Genomic DNA, 26,959 nt, shown 5'->3' on the forward strand with positions numbered 1-26,959 from the left:
GAGCTGAGATTCAGAGTTTCTTTTTTTTTTTTCCCAAAGATTTTATTTATTTGACAGAAAGTGAGAGAGGGAACACAAGCAGGGGGAGTGGGAGAGGGAGAAGCAGGCTTCCTGCCGAGCAGGGAGCCCGATGTGGGGCTCGAACCCAGGACCCCAGGATCATGACCTGAGCCAAAGTCAGTGCCTAACCAACTGAGCCATCCAGGGGTGCCTCTCCATTGTTAATTATTAGTATTTTACAGATCTTGTATTTTCCCTAGGTCCAGACAACGGAGACACACCAGGAAATAAGATAGCGTGGTTCTCGTTCCCACTTGGCAGGGACAACAGAGAGATGAGGGCCATTACAGGACTGGGGAGGGGGGTACCTACAGGACACGCTGGATGGGGGCTTGGCCACACTGGGTTCTGTCTTGCCTGACCAGCTGCCAACTGTGTGGGGTTCTCCTTCTGCAGGTCTCGGCCTTCTCATCTGTGAAACGGATTGGAGGCTAAAGACCCTTATGGCACTATGATGGTGAATCTTCTATAGAATTCTAAGAGAACATCTGCTCCATTTCTTTCTTGGGTAGGACTTGTGGTGGGGAAGAGGTGTCCATGGCTGCTGAAGTGGGGGCAGGAAAGGGTGTCTGGGAATTTGGGTATTTCCAGCATAGTGCCTGGCAGGAGGGAAGCCTTGCTTACATGACTGTGATTATCTTGCTGTCTGTCCCCTGCAGGGGGCCACTTAACGTTCTTCCCCCTCCTCTGCTGCCTGCCTGGAGAGGGTGTCCAGGCCAAGACTAGGGAAGGGGAGTGACTCCTAGGTCAGACCTCCTGACTATCACAGAGGGCTAGAGGTGCATAGCGGCAGCCCTCGTGGGGGACCACCAGCTGGGTTAGGATTATTTGGGGGTCTGGGGTTCTGGCGTTTAAGTAGGCTGGGAGTTGGGATGCCAGAGGCCTGGACAGATGGGGTGGTGGTGGTAAGTCGTGGCTGGGTGGAACCCACAGCCAGGGTGGAGATTTCCTGTCAAAACAGCCACTTATCCTGGCCTGAGAGCGCATTCCTTTACCCTAGGAGATAAGAAGGTCCTATTTTCCTCTCAGGGTTCTTTCGAGCCGCCTGCTGCTTTGGGCAGGCTGTTGGAGGCTCTCTGAGCTGGGGTCGCTAGGGCCTCTGTACCCCACTGGGTAGGGCCCCTGCGGAGGCAGCTCAGGCTCCTGGCTCCCCTCCCAGACTCCCTGCATCCCTGAGCGAGCTCCCACCCCAGCAGCGGTGGTCAAGGGTTGGATCCTGTTGGGTCTCCTCTTTGCTTTCTTTACCTGGAGAATGTAGCTGTTTTGTAGGGCTGTTGTGAGCTAATACTACCTGACGGGCTTGGACAGTGACGGACACAAAGTCCAGCTCCGTGTGTGTGGCAGTGCCTCCTATGATCCCAAGCTACCTCTTTGTTTCCTGGGCTCAGGGTAGCCTGAGTTCCCACGGGAGTCAGGCCCTTTCCTGTTCTGGGGCATCTGACAGTTCTTTTCTCTGTAGGCATCTCCAGGCAAAAATCTCATATCTCAACTTGCTGACCCCAAGGCCATTATAAGAAAAGGTTCATTAAGCGTTTAAAATAGAGCTCTGTCAGCATCTGGAACAGTTTCTTGGGTATTAGACATCATTCTTCGTCAAGAAAAGGCTTGTCCTCACTTTCACAAGGGAGGAACCCTTTGCTCAGAAAGAACCTCTGAACTGTCCATCCTAGATTGTAGGGGTTGGCAGAAGCCTCTCTGGTTACGGGAAACTTCCAGCCACCCCCTTCCAAGGGGGCCACCCTGACCGCCACCCCAACATACTCAGGCCGCCACCCCAACACACTCAGACCCTTCATCCACCCAGGTTACCAAGTCCTGGGGGCTTTCCAGCTGTTCCAGCCAGCCTTTGTCCCCGAGGGTGGAGGCCTTCCCCAGGGGCCTGGAGGCTCCGGGCTGCTCCTCCCTGTGCCCTCTGGGCAGGCACAGCCCCACTTCAGACTTCCCTTCTGGCCACTGCTGGAATGCCCAGCCCACCCTCTGTGTATTTTCTCTCTGGGTGGGGGCCTGGGAGCTGGAAACCCTGCTCACATCCTCTCCCCACCCTCTCTTTGGGGACCAAACTCCAAAGAGCCTGGAGCCAGAGAGGAGGTTGTGGTGCAGGGCAGGCCACCAGCTGGCCGCCCAGAGCTCCTGTGGGGAAGGAAAATTGGGCCATGGGTGGGTGCCTCGGGAGTATCTTCCAAACCTATCATCATTTCCCTTCCGTCTTCCAGTCCATGATCAGTACAGTCCAGCTCAATACAGCCTGACCGAGTTCGGGTTCAACACACTTCTATGGAGTCCCTATAATGGACCCAGATTGTTGTGACCCCATTTGATGGGATAGCCCTGCAGACTGGGCTTGGTCCTCCGTGGGCTCCGGGCCAGACTCTGAGCTCCCGGTGGCTCAGTTGTTGAAATGCGTCAGTGCCTTCGACCTTGAAGTTTCATTATCGGCTTGAACGGAGGGCACCCGACACTGTAATAACAGAAGACCTAGTGGCAGGCCTTGTAGTTCATAATTGCTTGGTCACAGCATGTTAAGAAATATGGCAGCGAGCTCATTTCCCAGTTCGCGTGTTGTGTCACAGCCACGGGGAAGGGAAGGGGTAGCAGCCAGAAGAGGGTGTGGGGGGGGGGGGCGCTGGGGTGGTGCTGACATGTTCTAGAAGCCAGTTTGGGATTTTATGTCTGCCACTGGAAATCAGTGGTGTCATTGGAGGCTGGGTGATGAATGTTAAGAACGGGCTCCTGGCTGGGCCACTTTCAGAATTAGAAGGGCTCTAAAACATCACCCCTGCACCTGCCTCATCACCTGGGGGCTCAGTAGGGATGAAGAACCTGCGGCTCATCCCAGATTGACAGTCAGAATTTGCATTTCAAAAGGAAAAGGGACTCACCTTCAGTCCCCCCAGGAACCAGGGCACCCACCCCTGTGCCTAGCCTCTTGTTCCTGACAACGCCCTTCCTTTTTTCCCCAGAGATCTTCAGGATGCTCATGCCAGGAAGGGGCCCCATTCTCCACCCGAGGCAGGAGGACAAGAGTCTGGCTTCTCCCAAATCCATGCTCTCCGGGCCCAGGTCCACTGCCCCCATCCCCACGCCCCTTCTCAGCTCCCAGGAGCTAAGCGCACAGCCCAGAGGAGGAAAAACTCCACTGGCCAATGCAAACAGCCAGAAGTGTGTGGGGTGAGCTGCCCGTCTTTGTCTGCCTTAAACCATCTGTGGTCAAGCAATGTGTGAGTAATGGGAGGAGGGGTGCTTGGGCAGGAGCTTCGTGGGGGACTTAGTGACAGGATGGGCCCTGGACACTCTCCTTCTCCTTCACAGTGACCTCTCTTGGTTAGGCCATTTCAGACCTGTTCCCTCCCTCAAGCTGCAGATCTCTGTCCCCAAGCCACAACATCCCAGAGTGGTCACAGCAGGGCAGACCCTCGTGACACTGACCACCCGGGAGGACCCGAGGCGGGGCATGTGTGCTACACCATGTTTTGCCCCTGGGAGAGGCACCACATTCATGATTCTCTTACTGCCTGCCCTACTGTACTTCCTCCTCCTCTGGGGAGCCTCAGCTCACTTCTCTCCTCTTGGCCTCATCCTCCCATCCCTCCCCCACTGCGTTGTTTTGGTGTGTGTCCCTTCCCAGAACCTCGGCCTCTCCTTTCCTTTTCCTTGCAGAGTTGCTCTTCCTGTGATCCCTTAGGCCCCAGTCCGCCCTCTGGGGCCCTCCCTGCCTTCCTCTCTCCCAGGCCCTTCCTCCGCTCTTTCTATTCCTGGTTGGACCAGCCTCTCCCATTGTCCATTCCCAGGAAAGGGCTGTCTCGCTGGTCCAGGGGTGAGGGACCCGAGCCAAGAAGAAAGCCAGCGACGGAAGCTCCTGCCCGCCCTGGAGCTCGGCTCCCAGCAAGGTGCCCCCACCCCAACCCTACTGCCAGTGTCATTTTTAGAAATCTCACTTTCTAAGTTAGTCAGCAGTAGCAATCTGACGCCCACATGTGGGGGCTGATGACTTCCCAACTGCCTCTTGTGACTTCGGCATACCCCAGAGGTGGGGGTGGCGGGGGCGGGGAGCCAGAGGTGCCACAGAGAGATTCCCGGCAGCGACCTGACCAGAGGGTGTGTCATGGCTGCTCACCAGAGCTGATTGCCTTTGGCCAGGGCAAGGTGGATGGGGTCCTGTGAGGACTACCTGGGAGTGGACGGTGGACCCTATGGAATCAGGGCCTACCCAGGGGCACCCGGAGGTGCCATGTTACCTGGATTTGGGAAAGGAAGGCCAGGCCTTTCTGCAGACAGACCTTCAAGTATCTTACCTCAGCTTCTTCTTGCCTGGCTTTTGTCTTGATTTGTTTTCTCTCTCTTATGTCCCCCCACTCCATCCCCCGGTCTGTGTTGTTTTTCCTAAAAGCACGTAGCTCAAATGGGGCTGAAGTATTTTCGGTAAATACAGAACCAGATGTTCGGGTCAAACCCAGATGTTCACATGTAGTGGGTGCAGTCATGGGGCCTCCCAGGCCTTTCAGGTTTGGAAGATGTCAGCTGAGAAGGCCTGGACTGGCTTCCTGTTGTACCAGCAGAGGAACTAAATGGCTCACAGGGGCCGAGACACAAGCATTAGGGGCCTCTGGGGAAACAGCTGGGGATGAGTTACAGACAGACAGCATGGTGGGTGGAAGACTTTGAATTCAGACAGACATGTAGGCCAGGCGAGGCTCTGCCTGCTCCGAGCTCTGCAAGCCTCCACCAGGCATACACCCCTAGATGTGCATGGCATTCCCTAGTGAGGAGGGTCCCCTGTCAGCCTCCTGCAGAAGGAGAGCGGGGAAGCTGTGAGCTCTGCAGATGTCTGCTGGGCTTGGTGAGGACCTGTGTTGCATGCCTTGGCACCCCCCAACCCCCACCCCAGGGATGTTCCCAGAAGGGTTTGTTCCATAGGCCATAGGCCTGCCCAGGACCAAGCCCGGCCTCCTGTGTGGGAAAGGCAGGGCCAGGGACGAGGGGATGGTCTGGAAGAGAGGCGGTGGCTGTAGCACAGGCAAGTCTGGCTGTGTACCTTGAACAAGATTCTTTACCTTCCTGAGCCTGGTGTCCTTCCCTCTGATCTTGCAGGGTAGCTCTGAGGATCAAGGATGACGTTGTAAGGGACTTAATGCTTGGGGACAGGTGCAAAGGGAGTGCTCAGTAAGGGGCTGCTTGTCAGTGTGTTCAGAAGAGAGGTTGCCCTCTGATGGCCTGCGCACAGAGAGACCCCCGTTGCCTGTCAGGGACAGCAGTGTCATGCATTGTCATGGCCGTCTGTCCACTGTGAGGCTGGGCACGGGGGCAGGCGGGACAGGGGACGCCATCAGTGTGTGCGGGGCTGGCACAAGTCTCGGCTGTAGGGAAGCCCCTAGAGTGGGAGTCCTGACCCTCAGGTTATATACCCCTTAGACATGCTTCAGAGGCCTGGAACCCCCAAATGATGTGCAAAGTGTGCTGTCGGTGGGGACAGCCTTCATCGGATTCTCCAATGGGGCCATAACCGTAAAATTTAAGAAGCTTTGTCCTGGATGTCAGCATGTCCGGCCTGAAGACCCACGGTGAGAGGCTATGGCAGGTGCCCTGGGTGCGTGCAGCTGAGCTCAACTTGTGCCTCAGCTAGCAAGTCCAAGCTGGTCAGGGACATTGGTGGGTGACCTGGGCATCCACCCTGCCGTAAGTTCAAGGGTCAGCTGGGTCTGGTTTGGGGTTTGGGGAGAGACCAGAGCCCTGGAGGCTGGGGTGATGACCAGTAAGTCCAAGCCTCACTGGGGGCTGGCTGAGGCCTGGGGACCTGAGGTGGCGGGGTTTTTAGGGAGTGGAAGTCATAAGGGCCTGGGAAGGTAAGAGCAGAGGAAATAAGGAAGTCCACCATGCCGGCCTCCAGAGCTCCTTCTCATCCACTGGAAAGTGGCACCCAGGAATGGTGGGCCCTGAGGTCTGTCCCTGGCTGAGCAGGCTGGCTAAAAAGTCATCAAATGATCTCTGTAGGCCTTGAATTCTAGTAGGAGGGTGATCATTGCAGGGTCTTACCTCATAGCTTTATGCAGAGGACCTTGGGCTGTGTCTCATGGAGACGTGGCTGTGGGGGCTTGCTCTCCCTCCATTTCTTTTTTTCTTTTTCTTTTGGTTCTTATTTTATCTGCCCTATCTTACTTACATTTTTCTCATAAATCACTCAAATCATTTTGAGAAGCAGGTAGAATATAGATGGAAAGAAAAAAATAAATAAAAGAAACTTCTTTACAGAAAAGTGATCTAGAGAAGGTAGGCTTTCAGTCCTGGGATATTCTGTTTGTTTTTCGAAAAGACGTTATTTTTTGTTGGCAAGTGAATTTTGCTTATGAAAGACAATGTGGAAAATTTGTAAAAGAGAAAAAAGGAGAAATTGCTCATAATTGCATTATATAGACATCCGTAGTTAGTATTTTAGTATGTTTCCTTCTTTCCTGACATGCATAAATTAAAACTTTTTTGGTATTTGTACTATAAACGGTGTCCAGTTTTCTTGCTTCAGGTGTATCATACATAACGTGGACAATTTTCTGTGGTACTAAAAACCCTTTCTAAATATTTAAAATACTTCAGTCCCCCAGAGTTAGAAATGTAGACTCCTCATTTTACATCATTATAAATAAAGCATTGACGATGTTTTTGCCCATAAAGTTCTTTTCAAAGTTGAGGTGATTTCCTTGAGAAAGATTGAGAAGTGCACCAGAAGGAGAGGGTTGGCTCAGCAGCACATCAGTGTGAGTGTGTGCTGGGCAACGTGTGCGGCTGCATTTGCAGAGAGAGGGGATGAGGCAGGCCTCCTCTCAGCCCCCCGTGAGAGCCAAGTGACTTAGGCTGTCAGTCTGTGGATCCTGTTGGTGGGGTGGACGGAGAGAGAAGTCTTCCCAGGAACTCATCCGTGGGACCTAGGTAAAGCCCCTGGGGCCTGGTGACCAAACACCCACCTCTGTCAGAGCTGCCGTGGGGGCCACTGAGGTCAGTGGGGCCCAGCGAGGCCTCCCCAGTGAGCCCACGGCCCTGTGAGCCCATAACCCTGCGTTCAGATGTGCTCCCAGACCCACACATCATCCCAGCTTGGCCGAACTCTGCTCCAAGGCAGGCTGGGCTGGGTTTTCACCTCAGAAAGGCTAGTCAGTGGGGTCAGCCAGGGGATAAACTAAAGTTAACTCAGCCATTATTGCTTTTTTGTTAATGAGGGGAAGACCAGCTGCGAAGATGCCAAACCATTCAGAAATGTTGCCCGAGACTTGGAATTGAAGGTCTTAGGGCAAATTCCGTGTTCGGGCAGAAGAAAGCAATTGACAGTGATTTTAAGTCCTGACCGGACTCCCCAGGGCCCCTTGTGCTTCACTGAGCTTTCATTTTATTATTTTTTTTACAAAATATTTTTCCTATTAAGTTATGAATCTTGGAAGCTACAAAAAGCACTGGCAGTCTCCTTGAACTCAGGAGCGAGCAGGAGCTCTTTTGTGGATGGAAGCTCAGGGGGAAGCTGAGCCCCAAGGTAGGTGGAGGACAGTTGGGCAGGAAATTCTGTCACCACAGCTCTAGGGGTTGGCTGGAGTGATGGCCAAATGCCCATCCTATGTGGTTGTGGGGGTTTTGGGAAAGGCAGCAGGGTTGGCTTCTCTTAGACCATAGTTAACAGGAATAAACCAACTCCTTCTCAGAGATGTGATTCAAAAGCAGAGGCTGGATATCCTATCCTCGGTGTTCCTGAGCCTAAGAACACTTGACTTGGATCTTCAACTTCCACAGCCCACTAACATGTCCACAGGTGCTGTTCAAAGTGACCTCCTTTGACAAAGAAGCAAAGTAGGCTTGAAACCACATGAAACATTTTATTGAAGTCAGGGTACAAATGTTTAAAACACTTTGAAGAAATCAGATCTGAGGTGTTCCTGCTATAAAGTAGCCTATGAACAAGTCAAACGGAAAGCCTGGGTGCAGGATGGGAAAGCATAGCCAAGATCTAAGAGAAAGATTCTTCTTAATGTGACCCGTATTAGCAACCAACCTCTTGTGCACCAGGCACAGCACTTGACTCTGGGGGACAGAGCTGCGTAAGGCTGGATTTCTTGCCCTGAGGAGTCTAGCTGGGGAAAGATCGAATATGGCCACAGTACTGAGAGCCCTTGATCCTGATTTAGGAATTGAGGTAAAAACCAAAGGGAGTAGCATTTGAGATGGGCTTAGAAAGTGAGCATGGTGTTGATGCTAAACACGTGGGAGAAGGGTCCAGAGGGCGGGAGGCACAGGGAGGGGCATTACTGATGTTCTCGGGGAGCATCATCTGCGTGACTACTGGGTAGAGGAGAGCAAAGATGAGCAGGAAGCACCGGGCACAGTGCCCCTTGTCACGGGCTTTGATTCTCATCTTCAGGAATTTGGACTCTGTTCTGCAACTAAGAGGGAACCATGGAAAGGTTTTTGAACAGGGAAAGTTAGCTTGGTTTTTTAAATTAAAGGAAAATACATAAATACATGCTCAATGAAAGATTTCAGCTATACTGAAATCTATCAAGAAGAAAGGAGAAAAGAAAGAAAAACAAACAAACAAAAAAAGGACGTTCCCCTACCCAGAGCTAACTACTGTTCTCCTTCAAGTCATTTCATCTACATGTCTCTAGAAAAACAGGTCCATGAAGTCAAGCCTGAGAGTGGTAAGGATGATTCTGTCAGACTTCCTCCTCTGTCTCTCTCAATCTCTCTCTCACACACATACCTCTGTTATAACGTTTAAATTTACATAAGATGAGACCATATAGTCCAGGGAAGCCCACATGCTCTATCTTAAGCCTCGGCTCATTTTTTTAAACTTTTTTTTTTTAGATTGTATTTATTTTTTTTGAGAGACAGAGTTCTCACACACGCGCAGACTCCCCACTGAGCAGGGAGCTGATGCGGGGCTTGATCTCAGGACCCTGCCATCACCACCCAATCACTTGGCTCATTTGGCTCTGCTTTGTGTCATTTCAGAGCATGGTTTTGTGGGCTATTCCCCAGAACTGCTGTGGAACAACACTCTGCCAGATTACAGCCCCAGGGAATCTTTCTTCAGTGTCTTCGGGGTGTTCTTCCCAGCGGCTACAGGTACAGTAATTTGGGTTCTTTCCCACTCCCCTATGAGGGTACAGACGCTTGGTTCCTGAAGCTCAGTATTATAAGTGGCCTGCATGTGCTTCTCGGATGGGTATCTATGTCTGACTTTAGAGATGGCCTTTGCTTTCACTAAAAACCTCTTAACAGAATTTCCTTGTTCATAATTCCTGAAGGCCTCCCTCATTATTTCATCCTTTTTATGCTCCATACCTATGTACTGAAACCTGTAGGCCTAGTTAATAGAGACATATTTCTCTCAGGGCTGAACAGGATATATTCCTCAGTAGCACAAGCTCCCCCTTTCACCCCAGACTGAGGGCACATTTGTCCCCAAAACTCCCCTTGTCTCTACCCCAACCCATGCGTCTTCTCCCAGGGGACAGAGAGATGCTATTGCCTTCTCACTACACTGGGTGTGGGTGAAACCAGGGTCCCGTGGGCAATGAATGAATCTCCTTACCCCATCGACCCCATTTTCTGGCTCCCCAGCAGCCAGGGAGGAGCGTTTCAAAGCTGAGGTCCTTCTAGGACTCTTGTTTTGGGCTTTGGGCCCTGGCCTGGAGGGTAGTGAGCTAACATGTTGACCAGATGATTGATGAGGAATCACCATTTGTGAGTGACTGGGCTTGTCCCAGAGCATAGACTCAGACAAGCATTTTACTCTTGATCAGGCGGTGTTGATACCTTGGAGTGTGGCTGATTTTATCTCCTTTTCTGCTTCCCCTCCTGCCTCTGCCTGCCTACCTGTGGCTATTTCCTTGCTCATTATCCTCTCCTCAAGTGGGATAGGGATAGACAAAGAGGAGAAGCTACTAGAACGTTGAAAATTTTAAAGGCTGTCTGTGCTGAGTGTTGGCAAGACGTGGAGGAACTGGAACTCTTGTATGCTACCAGTAGGAATGTAAAATGGTACGACCATGTTGGAAAACAGTGGGATGATTTCTTAAATCGAAATTGAACAGCCTATGGCCATACCACCCTAAATGTGTCTGTTCTTGGAAGCTAAGCAGGGCCGTGCCAGATTAGTCTTTGGATGGGCGCCGCCTAGGAATATGAGGTGCGGTAGACTTAAAAGAAAAAAAATTAAACATATGGCCAGCCATTCTACCCCACATTATCTACCGCAGAGAAATGAAAACACGTGTTCGTATAGACTTGTGCATGAATGTTCAAAGCAGCTTAATCTGTAATAGTCTCAAACTGGAAACAACTCAACTATTTGTCAACAGGCAAATAGATAAATTATGACATAGCTGTGCCATATAGAACTACTCGGCAATAAAAAGGAATGAGCCATTGATCCTGCAACAATACAGATGGTCATAAAATAATGATATTTCATGAAAGACATCAGACCAAAGGAGAGAACCTTTTTTAAAAGATAAAACTATGTAAAACTCCAGTTATATAAAATTCTAGAAAATGCAAACTCTGGTAACAAAGCAGATCTGTGGATGGGGAACTAGGGAAGAAGGGGCAGGCGGGAGGGACAAGGTAATTTTGGGGCAAGAAACTCTATTCCTGATGATGGTGATGGGTTCAGGGGTATATTCATATGTGAAAACTTTCCAGATTCTTACAGTTGAAAAACACATGCCACTTACCGCCTGACAGTTGCACCTCAGTAAGGCTGTGCAAGTAAGAAGATGAACAATGTCAGTCACCTTTGATCAGCTTTCCCGAATCCCGCTCCTGCCTCTAGCCGTGGCGCATTTTCACTCCTCTTCACTGCCAAACCCTGGAGCTTTGTCTGTGCTCCTGTCTCCATTTTCTGTCTCCTGTTCAGCTTGTCCACTCTCTTCTTTTGGAGTTCCAAACCTGCCTCACCACTGAGATGGCCCCGTCCTGTTTTCGGTGGCTGCCACGCTGCTCAGTTCAGTGGGCATCTCTAATTTCTCAGTGTCTTCAGATGGGCAACTTCCACTTCCTCCTCCTTTTCTCATGCCTTCCATGATGCAGCACCCTCCTTGTCCGCCTCCTGGCCCTCTGACTTGCCTTCATAGATACATCCTCTTCCTTCTGCCCAGTAAATGTGGGGGGTTTTCAGTCTATGCCCCTGCCCTCTTCTCTTCTTTCTCTCCTGTTTTCCTTAGAATCCCAGCCATGCCTACTGTCCAATGGCCACTCACAAGGCTGATGACTCCCAGACTCGCACCCAGCCCAGACTCCTCTAAGCTTCATACCATATCCTCAGTTGCTTCCATGACATCCTCTCTTGGGCATCTCAGACCCAACATGTTCAGAACCAAGCCCATCCCACCCATCCTCCATCTGGTTCTTACCCTGTACTCCTGATCTCAGGACAGTTTGCTCCAGACAGTTGCTCCTGCCAGTAATGGAGACTTTTTCATGATAACGTCCTCTTTCTTACCAGTACCCTCCAAGTCCTGTCAATTTTTCCCCCTAAAGGAGGTTCTTTACTTTCTGCTTTTCTCCACCTCTGCTGCTGACCACTCGGGTCCAAGCCTTCTCTCTCGCTGGCCACAGAGGAGAGTTTGGAGCCAGGCTTCAGGTCCAGCAGGTCGAATCTTGGTCTACAAATACAGATATGCCAGGAGTAGCGCTTACCTTTGATTCTTCAGAAATACAAAGGGTCAGTCTCGGACTCCAAGCCTTCATTCTGCCAGGATGACTAAAAACTGAGGTCATTCATTCATCATGCCTCCACCAGGCCCTGCCATTTTGTTCCTGGGTCTCAGGGCCTTACCAAGTCCCAAGGCATGTCTGGCTTTTCAGCATTGTACTGGGAGCCAGACCCTCTTACTGTCCTGTCTGCACATCCCTTCAGGTACATGCTCTGTGCAGCTTCTAAACTATTTTTGAGAACCAGAAATCTGAACCTGGGAGCCCTGTGCTTAGAGCCTTTGTGTTTCCCAGGCCCTCCTTTCTAGGGTCTTGCAGGGTCCCCACTAGTGCTGGCAAGGAGTGGGCCCCAGGTTCACACTGTTCTAGATCCTATGTGACTTTCTCTCCCTGCCTCCAGCTTCAGGGACAATCTTCTCTTACAATATGGCGGACACTCCCGTCCAGGGCCAGCATTATGGGCACAAGCCTATGCATTCACGCTGGGTCCCAAGCTCAGGAGGGCCCCACGCTTGGTTTAACGGTGTGTGGTTGCTAAAATTCTTAGTAATTTTTGAACAAGAGGTCTTGTATTTTTATTCGCACCGGACCCAGCAAACTATGTACCAAAGTCTATTCTTGTCCCCCCGCCCCCATGCTTTCCCCACCCATTTTGTGGCTTCTTTTCTACCTCCTCAATTCTCTAAAATCTCCCAAGGGCTCAGGCTTTTGAGAAACAGACCCTAAAACAGAGCGCTGGCAAATTCGGCTTCCTCCTGTCACATATCTCTCTCAAGGCAATACAGTGTAGGTCAACTCCTCTTGAATGGACAGAAAAGGCAAGGGGGAAAACAAATACAGGGAACTTTTTAAAAAGTTAACATTTGAAAATATTGTCCTGCCTTCCCTCCCCCACACAGGCAGAACACACATTCAAGAGTCTTCCCGGCTGAGCGTTTCCTCGGACCTGGCCATGAGTCCTAAGGCCAGGTCAAGAAACTCCAGGCCCAGAGGCCAAGGGGCAGTCACACCTGAGGGGGGCTGTAGGCCTTCTTGGCTGGCAGCACCCCAGGGGCCACTCCGGGAAGGTTGTGTGAGTAATGTGACCCTGCTGGGCTCCCTCCACACTGCTCCACGGTGCCCCTCCTTGGCCTCTCCAAGCCTGGTGTCTTAGAGAGAGAGGGGATGCCTGGTTTGAGAGGGGGCAGAGAATGGCGGGCCCCGCTTCAGTATTTTTCCCTCCAGCAAGAAATGAGCAGCCTGAGATTTGAAGAGCCATACAGTAGCCCCGAGTCTGAGCAGGACTAACATCTGAGAGAAGTTTGTTCAACAAACCTTTTGTCTATTTCACCCGTATTCATTTTTCATCATGATACTAAAACCTACATCGCCTGCACTGGAAATGCTGATATGCTCCCCGGACCAGAGAAGGGTGTGTTTGTTCCTTCCTTGGAGACAGATTGCTACTTAAGACTATTAGTCAAGTTTTATATTCTGTAGCTTAAATTATGAAAATCTTATTTTGTAAAATCCCAGATATAAAATTATAATATTGAAGAAACTATCTACACAGGCTTTTTTTTTTTTTTTTTAGCCCCACCCTTCTTAGGAGATATGCTTCCCCGTCTTCCCACTGCCCCTTGGCCCAACCAGGCTGAGAATCACCGATCCTTTCTGTGACCAACAGGGAAAGGAGGAGCACAGAGAGACTCATGAAGGATTGCTAAAGGTCGCCTAGCTAATTAGTGCCCAGGGTTGGGCCACCATTCTGCTATGGAGCACTACCTCCCTGACTCTCTCTCTCTGTTTGCCAGGGGCCCCAGTGTAAACACGGTAGGCAGGACGAACAATTTGTACCACTTGGCTTTCCCCTGGCAGATGTTCTGTTAAGCGATAAAAAGCATGGATGATTGGCAGTTTCCATGGTGATGGATTTGCCAAGGATTAGCTCTGAGTGAGTCATGGCTGGGGCTCCCTCCAACGCCATCCTCTTCTGGAATAAGAGAACGTCCAGGCTGTGAAGAGGGGAGCGGAGTTCGGAAGAACAAATACAAGTGCCCCCCACACACACTCTGTGTCCCCATCTCCAGTCAAAGACATACGACTTAAGTTACTTCAGATATTTTATCTCAAGGGTAGGACACTTCCTGTAAGGAGCAGCCAAAGACTAGGTTTCAGTGGCTTCTCTGGATTTATGAGTCCTGTCCTTCTGTCCTTCTGTCCTTCTCCCTCCAGTCCACCACGCCCTGGGGCCTTGGAGTAGATTCTGTGTTTGCTTTGTTTCTTAAAGTACTTTCCTTCTCCAAACTATGCTTGCCTGAAACAGCCCAACTTGCCTGAAAAAGCAACGTCCGTGCCCATAGGATTCTCTCTCTCCCTCTCTCTTTCTCTGTCTGTCTCTGTCACACACACACACACACACACACACACACACACACACACTCACACACAGCCACTACAGGGATCAGGGATCACAATACGGCAAAGAACTAGGAGAAGGAAATTCATTGAGAATGGGGTCTCCAGGTTTAAGGAAGAGAGAGCCTCCGGTAGGGCAAGTTGAAGTTGGGGCTCATCCCACGGCATTCTCATGAGCATGAAGAGAAAAGGATGCGTTATGATTATTACGCATTATTATTTTTATAGTTCTAGTTATGGAATTAACTTAGAATTTTATCAAAATTATTATGAGTATCTATACTAATAATTAACATTACAACAGTCTGTTGGGCCTGGCGCTGTGGTGAGTGCTTTGTGCTCTGTCCCTTACGTAGCCCTCACCGCCAGCCCCACTGCTCCCATTAGAGGCAGACTTAGCATGACAGCCGTGAAGCCCAGGCTTCGGGGTCCCTGCCTTGCATGAGTTCCTGTTAAGGCCCTGTTCTTAATTTCATATTCATAAGTCTATATATTTTTTTAAGATTTTATTTATTTATTTGATAGACAGAGATCACAAGTAGGCAGAGAGGCAGGCAGAGAGAGAGGAGGAAGCAGGCTCCCTGCTGAGCAGAGAGCCCTATGCGGGGCTCGATCCCAGGACCCTGAGATCATGACCTGAGCTGAAGGCAGAGGCTTTAACCCACTGAGCCACCCAGGCGCCCCAAGTCTATATCGTTTTTAAAGTGTCAGACCCCAGAGAACCTGGATCCTTCCATGGGTTCGGTTATTATTCCATTTTACAGATGAGGGGACAACAACACAGGTCAGCAGGCCAGGAAGTGGTGGACCCCACTGCTTCTCACCTCCTTCGGAGAGGATGCTGGAAGGGAGAATGCCCATATGTGTGGAGCTGCACCCCCCACCCCCAACCCTGAAGCTGGCAAGTTTTGCTTGAGTCCTGGTGTTTAAGTGTTCCATTATATGACAGCGAGTGTCTCAGCAGAGTCTCTAAGGCATGAGGGTGGGGGGGGGTGCGCTGACAAGTTCTGCCTCCAAGAATAGAGCCAAGAGGAGATGAAAGATTCTTGCAGGAGCAGCTTAACAGATCAGCCCATCAGCCAGGTGTGTGGAAGGAGTGGGTTTGGGAATCAGATGGAAGGTAAGAGGGACGGCCAGCCTCCTTAAGGAACCCAAGGGATTTCCAAATGAGGAGGAGAGCCCGTCTCTCCTGAGTGGACATTTATTTAGCACCTACTAGGTGCGGGGCACTGTTCATCCCAACTTCACAACAGTCCTGCTAGGTAGAGAGTCCGATCCCCATTTGCAGACGAGGAGCCCGAGGCTCAGGGCCGCTCTGCCTCCAGACCGCAGCCGGCTGCTCCCTTCGGCACACGGCAGCGGACGGGTTTTGGGAACTTCGGAGCAGGGATAGTCTGCCTTCATGACAAAGAGAAAGCATAAACTCAGGAACTTCAAAGAAGAAAGAAAATAGCAGAGAAACAATTAAGCTAGAGCTGGAGGAGAAAATTAAAGGTTTCTAAGGACACGGATGTAGATTAAAAAACTCCCAGGATGAAGCTTGGGAGCTCCTTGAGAAAGAGTGAGGAAGTAGTCCTTTAATGATCAACTACCAGAGACCAGAAAGGGCTAGAAAAACTATTAGGCTTTTTTACCCCCTCACTGATTCTCACTTTCAGCAACAAAGAAGACTACAGGGTAGGAAGTGGGGTTGTGATGATAGGCAGCAAGTGAAGGTTTTGATCTGTGAGTGCTGGCGTGGACTGGGGGCAGAAGGACATGGCCGCAGTCTCGCAAATGTTGTAAGCAAGCTTATTTGACGTTTATATGGGTTCTTAACTGCGGGCGTATTGTTGAGACGTAGAGGAGATGAGTTTTTCTCTTGGCCGTCTATGCCCGTTGTTAGGTCAGACCTTGGCGACGCGGCACTGAGCCCAAGCCCCTTCACCTGGTGGCCCCTACCCAAACCAGAGGCACAGTGTCAGTGCCCAGGAGACTATGGGTGTTGCCGGAAGTTTGTCCTCGTAAACCCGAGCTGGCAAGGTGACAGCCAACACCATGTTACACATTTGTAAAAGCTGAGACAGTAAGCGCATGCTGAAAGGCAGCAGAACTAGACTGGAAGACCAAGTCAGAAGACTTAACCATATGAAGGAAGCCGTGAAGTCACGTGGTAACAAAGCACAGATTATACCGTCATCCTGATGCAGAGAGAAATGTGGTTTTGGGTAAAGCAATTAACTGCTTCCCAGAACGGGCAGTTTAAGACCTACGAGGAGGGGAAATACCCTGGATAGGCACAGACTAGTGAGTGGTTTGGAACTGGTGATGAGAGAACTCACAGGTAAACCAGTGGGCAGTGCTGATCAAAACTGAAAAATTCAACCTTCTCGGGGTTAGGGGCGGGGAGGTAACCCCAAATGAATCATACAGCTACTCTGTATGGAAATCCAAGAAAAGTATGGGTGGTAGAAACCAGGAGACTCTATGACGTAGCGGAAAGAACACTGATTTGAGATCAGGAGACTTGAAGATAGTGCTGCCATTGGTGCAAAACTTAGACAAAATCCCATCTTTTGGGGCCTCATTTTCCTCATCTGTAAAATAAGAGGTAGGAGTAGATGACTCTAAGACACCTACCAGCTTTAAGAATTGTTATTCTAAGTAGCCATTTTAAGCAGTTTTAGGAAGCCTCCCAAGAAAAGCATAAAGACTAATAGTAATTATAAAATGGACACAGAGTTTCCCACACTGTGTTCCCTTGAATACTAGTAATGAAAAAATTTTTCCTTTAAAAAAAAGTGTAATATTGTTAAATAAGTTTTGGGAACCACTGTGTGTTACATTTCTTAGAGGTGAACAATGAAATTAGCATATCGTAGGCACTGATAAATCCAGCAGTAAAGACCTCTCTACTCGTGTTTAATCAAGATTTTCCCAAACTTTTTTTTTTTTTTAATATCCATGAAACATCCGGTTCTGGTAAATAGTATTTGTTCTGCTACACCCACCCTAAATCCAGCTCTAACATTAACGATAACATCTTAAAATGGCACCAGAAGCAGATGGAAAGCCAAACTAGAGAATCTCCGTAATACTTGAGAAGTGTATCTAAAAAACTACTAAATCAAAATAATTTTTCTGGATCCAACTGACAAGCAAGAAATTTCTAATTCACCAACACTGGAGATCATCTGCTCAGGAATCGTGTAATCACACACGGGCGAAATTCTGGAAGTGACAGCCTCAGTGTGCGAGCCAATCTAACAGGTGTGCCCAGATCGCCCACGTCAGCCGGCCCACAGTAGCCTAGCAGGAGCGACCCGCCTCGTGGGCATTTCCCTGGCTTTGGTGCATTGTGTCGGCGGTACCGACTACCTACCTTCTGGCTTCTCTGTTTTGTCAGAGAACAGAGCCCACAGAGCCAGCTTCCAGGCTGTTTGGGTTTGGCCCATTCCACGTATGTTGTCTCTGCTCCCACTGACCAGGAGCCCTGTGCGCCCCACACCAGGCGAGCTAGCAGACCCTGTAATCAAAGGTTGGGTCTCTGACTGTGTGATCTGTGGGAGAAGAAAGAGCTTTTGTTACGAATGCAGAACCTGTTTGGAAGCAGGAAGCAGTTAGGATTAATCAGTCACTTTCCTAGACAGAGCTTGTATATATACCAGGGGAGCTTTTGGGGGTCTTTGTAAATGATCTGATGGAAGGTACACAAATGATGTGACAAACTATAGGAGGTACTAAAATGGTAAAGAGTCATTAGCAAGTATGTAATCTCACGATGCTGAATGAATGGGCATAAAATCGCTAGGGGCGGGGGCGGGGTGGGGTATCTGTGGGCAGAAGGAAGCTGCTGTCTATGGTGGGAGGAATGTGACCAGCCATGTGAGGTACCAGTAAACGTGATGACAGGTGGGAACCTTTGCAGGGTGTCAGAATTCAGGAGGTCCAGGAAGGGCTGCTGTTAGTGGATGAAGTTAGTGAGGTCTGGGAGTCAGGTGAGTGTGGAGATTTGGCCAGGGATGCCCTTGGCACCAGATTGCTCTGGGAGCAAGTGGTGAAGCCCTAGCCTTTGAACAGAGCCTCAGTGACAGGATCCAGTCCCAGGAACACTGGTCAGAGTGAGGCCGGTCCTGGGTATCCTTTTGTGATTTAAATAAGATCTGCATCTGACAAAAAAGAAAATCCTACAGAAGTGCTTATGATAGAAAGTGGTGGTCTCCCACCCGACCCATCACCACCCCCGATACCCTTCCATCCGGGCAACTGCTTTTAATCACTTTCAGCACTTTGGGAGCTAGCTGTGTATTACCAAGCAGGAAGCTTGAACCTGTAACTTGTTTAATGAAAGACATAAACTGCATGTTAGGAAATAAAGTTCGCCTTACTTACATGCTCCTCCATCCACTTCCTAATTTTTGAGAGTTACATTGCTTTTCGTTGTTGTTGTTGTTACCCATTTAATTTTAAATAATATTCTTTTCTTTTTAAGATTTTATTTATTTATTTGACAGACAGAGATCACAAGCAGGCAGAGAATCAGGCAGAGAGGGAGGAGGAAGCAGGCTCCCTGCTGAGCAGAGAGCCCGATGCGGGGCTCGATCCCAGGACCCTGAGATCATGACCTGAGCTGAAGGCAGAGGCTTTAACCCACTGAGCTACCCAGGCGCCCCAAATTTTAAATAATATTCTTAAATCTCTGTGTTTTTTTTTTATCAGTTTCGGGCTACATCCCTTCTCTCTTATTGGTGTGGAAGATTGAAATTCAGTGTTGTGTTTTAAGATTAATGTATTAGAGTCATATTTATTTTATATGTAAAATATTTTTACAGGGAATACTTCAGTTATCTTAAGGGAATCCCTAATTGGAGGTAATCTACATGATCCTATTATATTTGCATTTTTAGAACAATATCAGGGAAGCCATAACAAGTTGACAATTAGCAGGTGAGTAGGCAAAATCCCATAAAAACTGTAGTCTACAACTTTAAGTGAACAAACACAGTTTCTCACACACACACGCACACACTCAAATGTATTAAAGTTTTTTAAGTTTGTAAGTTAACAGTCTTTGCAACTTCAAAGACAAACTGCTCAATATTCTTGGAAATTTCTTTGCTCTTTCTAGCAGACACTTCAATATTCTCCTTTACAATAATAAGATACAGAATAAGTTTAGAATTACCTTAAAATTTATTGCAACTAGTATATATTCACTAGCCTTTCCTTTATCTACCTCCCAAATGTAATGGCTAGCTTGAAAGGCATTATTAGAATCATCTTTCAAGTTTTCTTCTTAAACTAATTGGAGCTTGTAACAGCCAACCCAGACCTGAGTGCAAGAGCATGGGACTAATATTTTTGTTTTTCAGCACTACTACAATGAAGATATTAGTGCTTTCTACATTCCTTTTACTTCCAATTCTTCTTCTTCTTCTTTTATTATTTTTTTGGGGGGGTATTGGTTCCTAGTATTAGTTAGCTACACCTTGACCTCTATGTTGTTGAGGTAGATAATATTCATATTCTATTTTGTAACTAGAGTTATGTCCTCTGTGCTTTGTCTATAAGTAAATTTTTAGAAGTTAAAAAATACATTAAACATATACACAATTATGATGGGTAGCTGTGGTTCAGTGAAGAGTGAAATAGTAGCTAGAATTCTGCGTCTTTTGCTGTGATTCTGATGTGGTCCTTGTGGCATTATGGGAGAATATTTCTAATATCATGGCCAAATGGGTTACTTTTTCTTATATTCCATTAGTTATGTAAAATCATGCCATGACATTTTAGTTTGAGTCATATTTAGACATTGACTTTCTTGTTCATTTTTCCTGGAGTTTCAAGAAACTTTGTTTTCTCTTGTTGCCAAAATATGCAGTTTAGTATGTCCTTAAAAATCATTCAGTTTGTTAATCATACTGTTCATTGGGTTGAATCCAATTCCTATCCAGAGGCATGCCTCCTGGGGCCTCCAGCCTTCTGCCTCAGTCCCTGCTGGTTTCTACACAGTAAAAATGGTGGTTCAGGAATTTTACTTCATCCCTGAGTCATCACCACTCTCATGTTTTCTTCCCTCATTTTCCTGGAGTGCATGCTTTAGAATCTTCCTCAGAAATTATATGTGGGAGGTAAATTTTTTGAGCCCTTGTCTATGTAAGTTTGCTTTCACTTACTTGGTAATCTGGCTAAAATTCTAGTTTCAAAATAATTTTTTCTCAGAGTTTTAAAATCGGCACTCCATCCTAGCATTCACTTTTGCCAAAGACAAATCTAATTTTTGTTCTGTTATGTGCTCAGTTTTTTACCTTTGGAAATATTTAGGATTTTTCCTGAAATTGCACAATGTTACATTTAGGTATGGACATCTTAAATTTTGTTCTTTGTGCTGTCTGTTCTGTGGAATATTTCAACCTGAAGACTTGTGTCTTCTTCGGTTTGGAGACATTTATTTCTGATTATTTATTATTTATTTCTGGTTTATTTATTGGTTATTTCCTTTTTTTTCTCTCTTCTCTCTTTTTGGATCTTCTGTTGGATATTGTAACTCCAAGATAGCTCCTCTGTTTCTCCTAGTCTTTGCTCAAGTTTTTTTTTTTTTTAAGATTTTATTTATTTATTTGACAGACAGAGATTACAAATAGACAGAGAGGCAAGCAGAGAAAGGAAAGGAAGCAGGCTCCCTGCTGAGCAGAGAGCCCAATGCAGGGCTCAATCCCAGGACCCTGGGATCATGACCTGAGCCGAAGGCAGAGGCTTTAACCCAACTGAGCCACCCAGGCACCCCTTTGCTCAAGTTTTGTACCCCTTTATCTTTCTGTTCTCAATTCCAGGGTACTTAACTTTATCTTTCAGATCCTCTATTGCATTTTTAATTTTAGTGATTGGGTTTGTAATCTCTAAAAGTTCTTTTTTTGCTCTTGGATTGTTTTTTGTTTTCCTTGCACTTTGCTTTATAGAGATAATATTCTTTTCAGAATATGATTTTCTTCAAAAATAGAATATTATTTTCTTCAAAACTCTCCTCTGTCTCCTGATTTATTTGTTCCTTCCAGCCCAGGTTGTTCTATTTTTATCACCCATGTATCTGCTGCTGGTTTTCATCACACCCCTGGCAATCTTGGGCTGCTGGCGTGGATTCCTGGCTGTGGAGTGTGTAGGTCTGCGTCCCTGAAGGGGACTTGACTGTGGCTCATTTGTGAGTACGGCCAGCCCTTGAGGAGGGCTTCACTGGGGAGCAAACATCCATATGGCCAGTCCTCATTTTCCTTGGGTTTACTCAGATACTCTGGAGAAGTTTTCTAAGGCTTTCCCTTCCTTCCCTTTACCCTGGGTCATTTTCTCCATTCTCTACATGCCAGACATCTGGAGCAACCTTTCATCTATTCACCGCTCTCCATCCCAACCCTCTTTGCTTATAGGCATGGATCCATTTTCTCCCTTCCTGCCCTTGAATAGGATCTTGGGAAGAAGGGAAACAAGAGGAAAGAGAAGGTGCCTCATGTGGCACTTTAAACAACCCTTTAAGAAACCTCCATTTCAAAACGATCACTGTAGAAAGCTGGGACGATGTATATAAGCAATAAAATGAAAAATGATGTTTTTCCATGTTTAGCATTTTAAAACATGTCCCTGTTCCTTTTTTTTCTACCCTATGCATACATTGATCTGTTGTCTTTTTTTTTTTTTTTACAACAATGGGATCATACCATATGTTCTGTTTTATAATATGCATCTGAAAATGAAACAAGAGCTTTTTAAATATCTTTCCACATCACAACATATCTCTGACAACACAGAGCCCCGGTATTTATGGAATGATATAGCATCACTTATTTAACCATTTCCCTATTTGTAAATACTAGGTTGTTTCTCATTCTCACTAGTATAGACAAGCATTTGTAGACATTTCTGGCTACATCTTTGCTCATATTCTTGACTATTTACTGAGGTGGAAGTCCCAATAGTGGTATTGCTGGTCAATGCGTGTGCAGGTCACAGTGAGGGTCCCCCATTTAGGGCACCCTTGGAAATAGGCCCTCGTTAACTGTCTGCCTCCCTGTCTTCACTTCACCCCATTCCACCTGCGCTCTTGCAAGCATTATCGCAGGGGTGGTAAGAATATAATGTTCAGAGTCAGACGGGTTGAATCCTAGCTTTCCCACTAGTTAATGTGTGACCCTAGGCTACTTTAACCTCTCTGAGCACTAGTTTCCTTTTCTATAAAATGGGGGAAATAATTCTACTTTTCTGATGTGGTTGTTGTAAGGATTGAACAAGATTAAAAAAAAAAAAAAAATGCATGGAAAACATTAGCCCAGGCACTGTCAGGCTGGAAGTGTTCAATCCTTAATGATGGGATCAGACCTATATCTCTCCCTAAGCCTATACAAATCTTCCCACAAGGCCACATTTGAGATGCACCCACCCCTCTGTGAGACCTTCCTGATTAAGACTTGTAGAGCACTTGTGGGCTGGACCCACTTTTGTTGTTCAGAACACATAGTCTTACTGGTCTCTTGTGTGGGTGAATGTGGACAGACGTGATGATCCCTCCTCATGGTCCCACATGGTGTCCTCCCTCCCCATCATGACTGATTATGACTTTTCACAAATGTTGGGGAATAGAGGCAATGAGGAGAAGGAGCTTGGGACTCAGTTGGTAGCATCACAATAGTTCTTTGGAACTTGTTTAGAGCCCTTTGGTCTCTGGCTCTAGCTGTTGGATAGGACCTGCTCCCAGGATACCTGAACCCCAGTGCAGTCAGTGGGCAGCAGAGGCAAGTAGCTCAGCTGGGGAAGGGGCACCAGGTGCTTTGCTAAGGCTGAGCTTCCCCAGGGAGTTGTGGGGGGTGTGCAGCAGAACTCAGTATGTGGCCACAGGACCTTTGTGCAACCTGCCAGATGTCTCACTCACCCTCATTACTTAGCACTGGGTCATAAGATGCTTTTGTAACCAGCAAGGCTTTCCTCCCAAGCATCATCCAACCCACAAAGGTCCCATTCATGCCCCACGGATGCCTCCCCAGTTGCCAGGGGAGATGGAGAAGCTCAGTTGCCAGAACTGCAGATGGGAGGGCTTGCCGTGGGATAGCTTCCAGGAGAGGGCCCTAACGAGGGGAAGGCGATTCATGGAGTGGTGTACACTGTTCACCCATCTCCCCTGTCTGGGTGTCTTTCAGGAGTCATGGCCGGTTTCAACATGGGGGGTGACCTCCGGGAGCCCGCTGCCAGCATCCCCCTGGGCTCCCTAGCAGCTGTTGGCATCTCGTAAGTAAGTTCCCCTGGTGGCCATCAGCTGGAGAGAAGGAGAGAAAACCCCAGGCAAAAGAGGGTTTGCCCCTTTTGTTCTGAGAGTGCCCCAACTGTGGCCAATCTATTTCATATTCCAATTCTCCTTTTAACACTCAGCCAGCTGGAAAATTCACGTCTGGTGGGTTCAGAAGCCTGCCCTTTCAGACCCCCTGCCTGGGAATGCAGGAGGAGGAGGATGGATCCTTTCTTTCATTTCTCCTCAGCCTCCTGCCCCTCCTCCTCCCCCACTTCCATTTTGAACTTGGGGATTTTTTAACCATTGACTTTCCAGGATCGTTGGGAGGAACAGAACAGTGAAGAGTTTTGCCCTCAGGTTGGGATTCCTATTCCAGCTCTGCTGCTGAGTGGCTGGGTGACCTTGAACAATGTACTTAGCTCTCTGAGCCCCTGTTTTCCTTTCTCATAAAATGGGGTTGAGAATATATTTGCCCCAGCGACCGTGGAGTGGCTTCTGTGTGTGAAGGCTCTCTTCCTTCCCCCAGCTCTCTCCCCACCACTCCAAGGCTCTTGGGGTTTCAGTTCCCACTGTGCCACCCTCATGAGCAGACTCAGTGGCCTTGGGTCTGTTTGAGCTTCCAGAGTTCTGTGGAATATTTCAACCTGAAGACTTGTGTCTTCTTCTGTTTGGAGACATTTATTTCTGATTATTTATTATTTATTTCTGGTTTATTTATCTGGTTATTTCCTTTGTTTTCTGTGGTGCTCTCCGTACCACAGGAAGAAGCTTCTCTGCCTTCACTGGGGGGGATGTGAGAGGCATAGACTTGATGATGACGTGCCTGTGTTACTTTGACCGTGGTACTTTAAAAATACAAATGTGTGTTTCACAAAGTTGAATTTGCTCTTAGCTTATGAGAGTGGCCCCCAGCATCCGGTACACAGCACCAAACTGACGTGTGCTGAGAACGGCTGCGTGCCGGCCAGAGAATGGAGGCCGCAGAGAACGCTTGGGTGTTGGGAAGAACAGAGAAGGAAAAAAACCCTGCCTCATTTTGGGGTCAGAGCTGGGAGGTCCCAGGAGGGAGACCCTTGGCCCATCCTCTCACTGCCCAGATGGGAAGGAGTCTGTGCGGTATCATGTGACTTATTCAAGGTCACTGGGTGTCTAGGGGCAGGGCCGGGTTGTGGCTGCCCTTTTCACACTTGACCCGGCTCTCTGTCATCTGGGATCCAAGGAACAGCAGCCTAAGAAACCTGAAAGACATCTGTGTGTTCTTCGGGGGTGCGAATGGGGGGGCTGTGGGGTTGCCAGTCAACCCTGCCTGAGTCCTGGCCACCTGGAGGCGGGGGGGGGGGGGGGGGGTATCTGGCTCCCCACTCCCAGCACCCTCAGGGCATCTCTCTCTTTAATGTAAGAAAGAGACAAAACAATGATACATTCTTTGGCAAGAGATAGGCTAGAGGGGAAGTAGTGCTGGAAGTCCCCCCAGACAAGGAGGGAGACTTCATGACTGGCCTTTGTCTGTCCTTCCAACCCGGGGGCTGAGTGAGGTGGGCCGGCATGGGCTTGGCGCACATTGGGGGTGTAAGCTCTGTTCCACTCTTGGGGTTTTTGCAGGTGGTTTCTGTACCTCGTATTTGTCTTCCTGCTGGGCGCTGCCTGCACCCGAGAGGCCCTTCGCTATGACTTCCTGATAGCGGAAAAGGTGGGTGAGTCTGCACTGCCGACCGGCTCCATCTGATGGGTCTTTCACTGGCTCCCATCTGCAAATGGCTGCCTCCCCCTTGCAGTCCTGCCTGGGGATCCCGAGAGGCCTGGGCCCTGGACTGAAGTCGGGGGGGAGGGCTCAAAAACACGGAAAAGGTACAGGTTTTTCTTACGGAGCAGGGACTATGTAAGAGGAACACAAGCATCTCTTCATGTCAAAACTCAGGACAGAAACAAAGGGTGCCATCAGCGAAAACCCCTAGCTCAACCAGCCCTTCATTTCTGCCACTCGCCTCACCTTCCACCATGAGCAGAAAAGGGCTGCTCACTGGAGGCTGAGGGGTGGGGAGGAGGCAGCAAAGTGGAGGGAGTTGGAGGAGGCCCAGCACTGGAGGGAGGCCCACCCTGCCCTCTGCAGACCTTGGCTCCTGAGGCTCTCCCCAGGGGTGGGCTGGGGTTGATCTGGCTGTAACACCCTTGTTTCTAGAACAGTAGACCCTGCCAGAAGGAGATTAGCAAATTCCTCACATTCCACAGCTGCCCCTTCACAGGGCTGGAGGTCAGGTCACAGTCAAGGACACTCATTTGACATCTCTAGAACCTAGGAGAATAAGATTTCCAGATGCTTTTCTGGAAATCCCCCCAAATTCCTACCTTCCCTTAAGTTCTTGGAGGAAAAGTGGACCTTGAGATTCCTGTCATTAGTCAGAGAAATGCAGAAGGCTAGGAAAGTTTTCTTAGTTAACTCCTAAGTGTTTCTGCTCCGATTTTGGGAGAAAGTACCACTTTCTCTTGGGGTGAGGCTTTGCAAAACCACCTTGCTGATGTTCACGCAGGGCCAGTGACTGGGGGGCAGCCCAGGGCAGGAAACTGAACTCTTTTTAGAGCTGCACTTGGGCTTGGTCTCCACATTCGCACAAGTTTCTTTTTAAGATGTAGGTGGTAGATTAAAGATGATCTGTATTTTCAGGGGTCTTGACTCTGAAAGCAGGTTTTCAAAAGGGGGAGCAGCTCAGGTAGTGAGGGCACTCGCACCACCCCCTTCCGGGGACCAAGGTCTTAGACCCCCAGCGAGACACTTGCTCTCAGGAAAGGAATCTGCAGCCCTAATTTATACTCACAGGCGAGCTTCCGTCTTGAGTTTTGTCTCCCACGGCCCTTTTCTCTAATCTCGGAATGAAAAGCTTGGCTGCGTCAGAGGAATTAAAGGCCTCTGGGAATAGCTGATCCTTTGACCAGGGGGCTCTGCTGGCCGCTGTCTGCAACTTGCCAGTGTCTGGCTAGCTAGCTAGTGGGCTCTGCCCGCCTCCAAAGTGGGTTCCTTTCTAGTAGATTCCTTCACAGAGGTCCCTTCAACCATCCGAGGCTCTGATCTGGATGGAACAAGGCAAATTATCCCCTGGTCTGGGGCTCCTGTCTCCCCTCCTTCCCCTCCTTTGCAGAGAGAACTAAGAACAGGGATATGGGAGGCTAGGCAGCCTGTATCCGAGGAAGGCCGCAACAGCAGAGTAAAAACCCCTCTGCGGACAGCTCAGGAAAGCTTCTGTGGGCGGAAATTCCACCACTAGAACTGAGGGAAGCTTGTCTGGCGTGCCACCTGTCCTAGGCATTGAAACAGGTAGGTGAGCATTTTGCCAGCAGGGTACCCGTGGAACCATGCTTGGCCGTAATGTACGGGAGTGCTGTTGTGGGCATGCCAGGGTGAGAGGTGGAAGGTTTGGTTCCTGGAGAATAGACCATTTCCTGGAAGAGGTGGTTGTAAAGGCTGTAAAATCAGAAAAGATCCTGCTCTTGGTTCCCAGTAGCAAACGTGGTCTGGCACAAGTAAGTGGACAGTCACAGAACCCACCAGGGCAACTCCAGAAC

The 26,959-nt window shown here is 48.7% G+C and overlaps 1 protein-coding gene across 1 annotated transcript in view; it reads left to right on the plus strand.

Moving 5' to 3' along the window:
* The window catches only part of SLC12A8 (solute carrier family 12 member 8), a 144,419-nt gene that overhangs the window by 74,412 nt on the left and 43,048 nt on the right, over positions 1–26,959 (plus strand). Inside the window, 3 exon segments of the mRNA XM_047734824.1 lie at positions 9,049–9,162; positions 23,313–23,400; positions 25,004–25,091. Of these exon segments, the coding sequence (XP_047590780.1) occupies positions 9,049–9,162; positions 23,313–23,400; positions 25,004–25,091 (290 nt within the window).

The sequence above is a fragment of the Lutra lutra genome, chromosome 1 (assembly GCF_902655055.1).
Source record: "Lutra lutra chromosome 1, mLutLut1.2, whole genome shotgun sequence".
In the NCBI taxonomy this organism is placed as follows: Eukaryota; Metazoa; Chordata; class Mammalia; order Carnivora; family Mustelidae; genus Lutra; species Lutra lutra.